Below are 9,305 nucleotides of genomic sequence, written 5' to 3'. Positions count from 1 at the left end.
AACATTGCAAGTCATATAAACCAACTGATGAGTTGCAAAAGGTTCTAGGCAGTTCTGGACCTTCTGGGGATGTCAAAAACATGCTTTTTGCTAAAGGTTGGGGCCAAGAAGAAAGTGTGGAAGGTATTATTGAGTTTATTGTGATCGAGGAGGTACCTTTTAGTATTGTGAAGAGTGAAGGGTTTAGGCAGATGATGTGCAAAGTCCAGCCTAGATTGCATGTTCCATCTCGGAGAACTATCGTGAAGGAGTTATTCAGTATGTATCATAGCATGAAAGATCAGTTAAAAAAAGAGATACACAATTATAGAGTGAGCTTGACTACTGATACATGGACAAGTGTGCAAAATTTGAACTACATGGTGCTAACTGCTCATTTTGTGGTTGATGATTGGAATATGCACAAAAGGATTCTAAACTTTTGTTTGATTTCAAGTCATGAAGGCAAAGAAATAGGGAAGATGGTTGAGCAATGTTTGGTTGAGTGGAGGATTGAAAAGGTAATGTGCATTTCAGTTGACAATGCATCGGCTAATAAGGTGGCAATTGAGTATGTTGTTCGTAAAATGCAGAAATGACCTAATAGTAAAATGATTATGAATGGCAAGTTTATGCATGTGAGGTGCTTAACTCATATTATCAACTTGGTAGTGAAACATGGGTTGAAAAGATTAGATACAAATGTGGATGCTCTTAGAAATGCCGTGCGGTTTGTGAGATCAAGTCCCTGAAGGTTAAGTTATTTCAAGAAATGTGTTGAGAATGAGAAGTTGGATAATAGGGGTCTAGTTGTTATGGATGTGCCTACTAGGTGGAATAGCACATACATGATGCTAGAATCTTGCTTGAAGTTTAAAAAAGCATTTGAAAGGATGATCGAAGATGATGAAGCCAATATATACACCACCTATTTCAGTGAAAAGGTGTTTAATGATGAAGGAGAAGAAGTGGTGGGTAAAGGGAAGGTTGGACCACCTAAGGAGGAAGATTGAGATAATGCCGAAGTGTTTGTGAAATTTTTGAAGGTCTTCTATCTTGTAACTTTGAAAGTTAGTGCAAGTAAATATCCCACATCTAATACAGCTGTTCATGATGTCATGGCTGTGGAAAACGAGATTGAAAAACTTTTTTTGCCTGAATATATGCAAATTGGAAAACCTGCAAAGTTGGTGCTACGTGATATGGCATTCAACATGAGAGCCAAATATCGAAAGTATTTTGGTTCAATTGAGTCCCTTAATCAAATATTTGTAATTGCCCTTGTCTTAGACCCAAGGTTCAAATTAAGGCACTACATGCACTTGTGTAGAAAGCAATTACAACTTCTTGAAGAAGAGATTAAACAAAAAAGTAATCAAGTGAAGACATTGTTGAAGACAATATGTGATGAATATGCTAGTCAAGCTTTCGATTCACAAACACAACAAAAGGGTAGAGAAGATTTAGTTCTTAACACTTCTTCTTCAAGGGTAAAACAATCATCTTCTAGTGTGCCAACAGAAAATCCAATGATATTTAGTCAAATCATGGATGATTGGGAAAAGGAACTAGAAGACACCGGGGATATTGCGCTTGCACATGAGATGGATAGGTATCTCCTTGACACTGTAGAGAAAGTACCACATGGTTCACAATTTGACGTTTTGAAATGGTGAAAGTTGAAAGGGAGGAGCACATATCCCACACTTGCTTTGATAGCGAAAGATGTCTTGCCAATTCAAGTGTCAACAGTTGCCAGTGAGAATGCATTTAGTGGAGGAAAGAGAGTAATTGACCCTTGTAGATCATGTCTCCTTCCTCAAACAGTGGAGTCATTGATGTGCCTTCAAAATTAGATAAGAAGTGAACCAATTGGCAGCATTAAGTATGAAGCAAGTCCTGCAGAGCTTGAATTTTATCAAGAGTGAAGAAGGTAAATTATCTTGTTTTTTATAGTTTGGTTTATAACTTTATATTAATTGGTTTACAATTAACGTTTGTTCTTTGTTGTAGAATATAAAAGAAAAAGAGCAAATACTATATCTATAAGTTCAACCATCTCATCATCAAGTGTTCCTGAAATTGAGGCAACTCGAACGAATAAAGGAAAAGGAATTGCGATAATATTTTAAACTCAAATGAATAAACTTTAAATTTCAATAATTCAATTTGAATGAGGATAGATAATATGATGTTAGACGTTAAAAATGTCATGTTTATATTCTATTTTTGCTTACAGATTCAATGAAGATTGTTGTTGGAACTTGGATGTGGTTTTGGATGTTAATTTGAAATTTATTGTGGATGTCATGTTTATGTTGTTTTGGATTATTTGATTCTTGGAATTTGGATGTCTTGGATTTTCGGATATTTTGTATGTTGATTTGATTTTTAGACGTTGGAAGATGTAATATTATTATTTTGGATGTATTGTTAATCTATGAATTTGGATGTTGGACTTTGTATTTAGATTGGATGTGAATAATGGTGAATTTGTGCAAAATCTGCATAAATGCAGTATGTGAATTTTTGTAGTTGCAATCTGTGCAAATCTGTGCAGTTTGCATTCTGTGCAGTTTTGTGCAGATTGCAATCTGTGCAGTTTTACAATCTGTGCAATTTTGTGCAGTTTGCAATCTGTGCATTTTTGTGCAGATTGCAATTTGTGCAAAATTCAATCTGTGCAGTTTGCAATCCGTACAACTCTTTTTTTTACTTTTTATTTTAAACAACCAAAAAAAAAAAAAAAGGGACCCGTGGACCCGGCTCGAACCGGCCCGTTTCAACCGGGCTGGGTAATGTCCGGTTCTTATATTAGAAAATGTAATCCCCAGCCCGGCCCGCCCTGTTCCCTTTGAACCTATGTCCGGTCCGGTCCCTTCAAAATTGGGCCCGGCCCGGCCCGTGCCCAACCCTATATCAAACCTAGACAAATGCGATGAAGTGCCTTACGGCTTTTTCCTAATCCGTAGGTCCACGATTTGTTTTTGAAAGTGGAAGTTCTGGTGTGATATTTTTAATTCTCATCATCTTCAGTGCAAAAGTTTGTGTGCAAGTTTTTTGTTAGTTTTATTTTTCTGTATGCATTATGTCTATCCTGAGCCAAAGGTTGCTAATTTGTTATTGATGAGTGTGTGCTGCTTGGTCTCCAATGATTGTTTATATTTACCAAGGGTATAATGAGAGGAACTCCCACAACTAGGACTTGCAGCCATGTTTCGATTTGCAACTATGTTTCCCTTTAGCAATAGGGATGGGATGCATGAGATGCAGCAATTGGAAACATGGCTGCAAGTCCCAGGTGTGGGAGTTCCACCCAAAGACCAGAACACTAGAAGAGGTTCAGCAAATTCAAGATGCCCACAAGGATTTCTGAAACAACCATTTCGAATATTTCCTATTGAAATTAACTTTGGAATGTAGTGCTGCTCTGCATTTGTAATAGGTGAAGAAAACTGACGAGTGCCAAGTATGATTGTGTAAACTTGGATAAGTTTTAGAGTTTTGCCATACCACATATCGAATAAGCAGTATGTGCCGGCGAATTTATTATGTTAAAAGCTTAAAATTTTCCATTCCAGCATAATTGAATTTTCTTCTATTTTGAATTCGATATAAATGCATTAAGACCACTCCAGTTTCATGTGTTTCATCTAAATTATGATTATTATTATGACTTTCTACATGATTTAGCTATCTGCTAATTTCTTGCTTTTAGATTTAATATATTTTCTTAACTAAATTTAAGTTACATGTTGGTAGCCCCATTGACATTTATACTCCATTTGCCTTCTCCATAGCAGGCCTTGGACATTGGTAAAGAACAAATGGTTGATTTGCTGACGAGGTATGAATCACTAGAACAAAAGACACGAGCCTCAGAATGTTGTAATATATTGTACAAACATGTATCTTTTGTTTTTTATTGATTAAAAAGATGTAAATACGTTTTGATATAGAAGTAAATATATTTTATATGTTTAACATGGTTTTAGACCCGCGGCATCGTGCGGGCTTAGTTGCTTGTGCATCCTATTGCTGTTAAAAATATTTTACGTTATATTAAACGCCCAATTGAACATGGAATTTCATTCAGTCGCTCTTCCATGCATCCTTTGCTTTTTCGGTATTCTAATGCTGATTGGGCTGAGTGTAGAATTTCTTGCTATTTCATGGGCCAAATCATGTCTCTTGAAGCTCCACCAAACAACCCACCTGCCCAAGTGCCCACTCTTGCTTGTGCCGAATCTTTGTGGCTTACATTTGTTCTTCGTAAACTTCGGTATCACGTTTCTACTTCAAGTTTATTGTTTTGTGATAACTACCTCTTACTGTTGGGTTACGGTTCAAAGTTAAGATGATACAAACTTATGGTGCAAAAATTAGGTTTGTGTTGCTTGTTTTTTTTTTTTGGCGTTCTAATTGGGTTTGGATTTGACATTTTGGTTGGATTCCTTACCTAGTTGAGAGATTGTGTTAATTACCTATTTGATTAGGATTTGGATTTACTTCCAATTAGGATTAGTATTCTCATTGTAACCTAAGTCCTATGCACTATAAATAGGGCCTAGTTTAGTGTATTTTGTGTGCTTCACCTAGTTTAGAGAGTTTTCTCTAGTTCAATTTTGGATGGAGGTCAACGTTTGGAATCATGAGTGGAAAATTCATGGCTCGTTCGTTTGGTAATTCGGTGAGAATCAATTTGTGAGTTAGAGAACAATTTGGGAGCATCTTCTCCATTTGTTGAGTTCTCTACTTGTTTGGTTTAGGGATATAATTTGTAAGATTTGGGTTGTGAGATTGTAACCTCTGTTTGTTTAGTGAAATTCCTCATCATGCTTCGCCCGTGGACCTAGACTTTGAGCCAAACCACGTTAAATCTCATCTTCACATTTTAAGATTGTTTGCTTTAGCTTTTGCGTGACGTTGATATTTGATACTTTGTTAGAATTTGCTTCCCTTTGTGCATAAAAGTAAAACACTTACATGGCCGACAATTCGATGTTTCATAATCAAACTAAGAATTAAGACGATATGTCACTCTACTAATCTACATGGGAGGGAATCAACCACTTTTTATTTTACAAAAAAAAAAAAAAAAAAAAAAAAAAAAAAACTAAGCAGGTGGTTTTGTCACAACAGTCTACCCTATCAGTGGCCGAAAAGACTCACAAAGACATTTCAATCTTTCCCTGACCACCATCATATAATTCACCAATGCCATAAATCAAACTCATGATGTGTTATGTAGAATACAAGCTTGTAATTCATCTCTAACTACTGTGTCACCCTGTGGTGATTGGAGGGAATCCCTTGAGTTAGCATAATTCTTTTAAGTAAGGAAATTTGACGCTCGTTTATTATCCCCCCGAGCCCTGAATAAATCTAATGGAAACAACAAACTTGAATAAACAAGAATGAATAAGACGCTAAAAAAAAAAGTGTGTTTATCAATTCTCATTGGTTAATTACAACAATGTTCGCAAAATCTGTCACCCAGCTTCATTTCCGTCTCTAAACTTTCTTTTTAGATGTGACTAAATCTGGCGAGGTGATGTGATGTAAAGTGGGCATATCCATATGCATTTCCCCTTTTTTTCTGGTCGTGCATATCCATTTCTTCCACATCCCTCACCACCCTTTCTTCCCATTCTTCATACAATTCTCTCTTGTATTTTCCCTCTATCTCCCCCCCCCCCAAAAAAAAAAAAAAAGAACACTGATAGCGAAATAGGCATTAAAAGGGCACTGAGTTTTTATAAATCAAGTCTAAAAACAAAATAATATCTCTTGAAACTAAAAAGGATACGAATATCAGAGGGTCAGCTTTTATTGACTGAGCTTTCAAACGTACAACAAAAACATGATTTGAAGTTAAGATAGAGCAGGATCACCATATTTCACTAGGATGTCCCTGTGCCAGAACACTATACTACACAAGTACAGCGTGGTTATTTATCTAGAAATTTAGAAGCTTACACCTTTTGCTACTTTATCATTGTTCTTTGTCATTGCATTTCAAGTTGTAAGTGTTGTTACTCCGCCTTCTTCACAATCTCTTCCAGTGCTTCCCACAATTTTGGGTCATCAAAATCTTTAATAACAAAGGAGGCTCCGGCATTAATCAATGCTTCCTCGGGGTTCCTTGTGCCTAAACCCACCACCGGCATTCCGGCTGCTACTCCAGCTTTCACTCCCGAAACAGAATCCTTGACAACCAAAAGTAGAACAGAGATGAGTGCCAAGTATGTCAAAATTTTACTGAAGATCGAATGCTATTGTTAATTGCACAGCACAAAGTTCTGAGAGACAAACCTCAAAGATGAAAGCATGCTCATTTGACAGGTTAAGCTTTTCAAGAGCCGTCAAGTAAGGATCAGGAAATGGTTTTGCTCGTACGCATTCCTCTCCAAGAACAACAATTTCAAAGAAATCCGTGAGCTTCAACTTTGATAATATTAGCTCGGCATTTAGTTTTGGAGCATTTGTTACTGCAGCCCGTCTCAAGCCTTGTTTTTCAATCCATTGGCACAACCTAGGTAGGCCCTTAAGAGGTTCTATCTTTTCAGATATCAATCTGCAACATCACACTCAGTAAATCAAGTTGAGACAAGAGATAGGGTCCTTTATAATTGAAAGAAATAATTCCACAACTTGATACAGAAATAGAATTCCCTATTAGTCAAGGAAGATTGTAGTTGATACAGTATAAGATAATTTCCTTCCATCCACAGAAGAAGTCTAACTAATATTACCAATGTGTTATATACCAGAAATGTATTTGATATCAAGCGTGCAGTTTCTTGACAGATTTTTGAAGTTACCTTCGGAACATTGCTTCCTTATCTACCAAAAACTGTCTTGCTCTTTCGATATCCCAATCAGGAAAGAGGATATTACAAAGATACTCATTATGTCCTCCAGTTATCTTCTCACTGAAGAATTCCTCAGTGATAGGAACCCCACCATTAAAACCTACCTGTGGTACACCAAAGCATGAGTCTGAGAAAAATGCTGTGTTTGTGCATATTTGTGTGTGTGTGTGTGTGTGTGTGTGTGTGTGTGTGTGTGAGAGAGAGAGAGAGAGAGATAGAAGCCTACTTCTTGAAGCATTTCACGGAAAGCATAATAATGGAAGGGATCTGAATCACACAATGTTCCATCAATATCAAATAGAATTGCTTCTAGAGGTGCGACACAAGCGAGAGAAGATTTTCTGTCGTCACAAAGTGGAAGGTGATTAAAGCAAGCAATCAGTCACAAAAACTGAAAGTATATGAAGGTGACAAAACTAAGATGCTATGTCTAGTGGCTCGGCCCAATGAAGCACAACAGTTTGTTCTAAAGTAAATATTACTTTAGGTAAACATATGTCACAGTTAAAAATCTTTAAATGCTAGATAAGATAACATAGCTTTCTTGTCAATTGTGGTGAGTCTTAACATTTTACAAAATGCATGCACAAAGATCTCTTAATAAAACTACGAATATTATAGGATGCAGAAAATTATCGCAGTGCTAAGAAAGATTATGAGCTTCGGCCTTTTGTCCCGCTTAGTGTTTTCTCGAGTTTAAGCTATACTAAGTTGGCAAAGTAAAGCTGATACCAAGTAACCAGAAGACAAATAACTTTGCTAATTTATCACTGTGCACACAAGGCAAATAGATTTGCAATCAAAATCCCCTTAGTCCCAGCATCAATGTCTGAAGGGGTTGAACCCTTTGAGCGAATAAGAATGAACATATTTGTTAAGGCAGGACAAGGATCAAACTTTTTCAATTGTCCATTATATCAACCATTGATCCCCGACCCAAACCACAAGCAAGGGGAAAAGAAAGGTTTTTAGTTAGACAGAACACAACTTTTCCTGAAGTTGACAGGGAGCGGATTTCCGCTTAGTATGCGGGTTGCCAAATGTTAACTAGGGCTCAAACACATACAGCTTTACATTAAAGGTCTAGTGGATCGCCGGCGAAAAGGCTGGCCTGTTCAACTTAAGCAATTTGCCAACGATCCCACACAAAATTAAGAAAGAACAAATTGACAATTTTGTTTGTTTGCTTGTTCAGAATCAAGATTGGAATTCACAAGAACAATGCTATTCTCAAACAAGCCGGTTCCTGTAAACCGGAATTCAGACTAAATCACTCAAATTATTTTCATCACATAAAATGTTCATAGCTAATGAACAAGGACAGCAACGCTTTTCTAAATATATAATTTTTGCCCAACAATTATACTTCCATGCAATACAACGAAACTCGAACAAACACTGATTCCTACAAAATTTACCATTTTTATGAAATAAAATAACAACATCAGCAGGAAATTTTGCTTTGGAGAATCAAAAATAAATTTTTAAAAAAAAAGCAAGAAAATAAAAGAAATACCTATCGATTGCGTGAGCATTTGATGAGAGGGACGCCATTGTTAGCGAGGGAGATCCGGATTTAGTGGGGTTGCGTGTGTGAGTTTTCTGGAGATGGGTTTTGGGAAAGTGGTGAGAAGGAACAAGATGAGAAGAAGGGAGAGCGAGCATGGTATGGAACGTGAGCCGACCTCTCCACTTTTATGGGGTTGTCGATTTTTTTTCCTTCTCTTTTCTTCTTTTGAAATGGAATATTCTATCTAAGAGTTGAAAAATGCCATTTTAATTTGAAAGAAGAAGAAGAATAAATGGCTTGAGCTAAAAAAAAAAAAAAAATAGAATAAATGCTTTTTATTTGGAAAAGAAGAATAAATGCCATCTTATTTCGAGAGGAAGAATTAGTGCCATTTTATTTGATAGAAAAATAAGGATAATACTACATATCCAATCCACTCCTGATAAATAATACGGTTTTATCTTTCAACTGGAAAATCATTTAAACAGTTTATCTTGAATATTTTACTTGGTATTCATATTGATTTTATACATTCGAATAATTCTACAAACTTTAGTTACAATGATTTTTTAAAAGATAGTAAGATGAAAATTCTAAAATTTGTACGATGAAAATATGCTCTAAACTTTAAAATTTAAATTTAAATAAAATACCATTGTATTTTATTTGATAGAAGAAAACTTCAATTTTAGTATATATTTTTTATCTTATTTACGATAAATTTTAACATTACCTCTAAATTGCAATTTGTAGGCTTTATTACATTTTTTTGCACTCTAAACTTTCAATTAATTTTGAATTTCCTAACTTTTACTTTGTGCCAAAAGTCTTCGCCCTGTTAGTTTACCAATTGAAACTCGTGCACGTAAGAATTTAAACCAAAATTAAGTTGAAATTGTGAATGTTGGATTAGGGGTTTTGGATGGTTTTAAAATGAACCA

At 35.8% G+C, this 9,305-nt stretch overlaps 1 protein-coding gene across 1 annotated transcript; it reads right to left on the bottom strand.

The window, feature by feature from the left end:
- Positions 1-5,789: 5,789 nt before the first annotated feature.
- On the bottom strand, positions 5,790-8,580 carry LOC103965498 (haloacid dehalogenase-like hydrolase domain-containing protein Sgpp). The gene is made up of 5 exons (XM_009378566.3): positions 8,371-8,580; positions 7,081-7,195; positions 6,804-6,958; positions 6,295-6,556; positions 5,790-6,188 (listed from the first exon to the last, which is right to left on the bottom strand). Exons 1-5 carry the CDS (start codon positions 8,517-8,519, stop codon positions 6,015-6,017), a joined length of 855 nt encoding a protein of 284 aa, XP_009376841.2. The 5' UTR covers positions 8,520-8,580; the 3' UTR covers positions 5,790-6,014.
- Positions 8,581-9,305: the final 725 nt, after the last annotated feature.

The sequence above is a fragment of a genome, unplaced genomic scaffold (assembly GCF_019419815.1).
Source record: "Pyrus x bretschneideri cultivar Hongxiangsu unplaced genomic scaffold, Pyrus_bretschneideri_v1 Contig35, whole genome shotgun sequence".
NCBI classification, from domain to species: Eukaryota; Viridiplantae; Streptophyta; class Magnoliopsida; order Rosales; family Rosaceae; genus Pyrus; species Pyrus x bretschneideri.
This window is presented reverse-complemented; position numbering and strand designations above follow the sequence as displayed.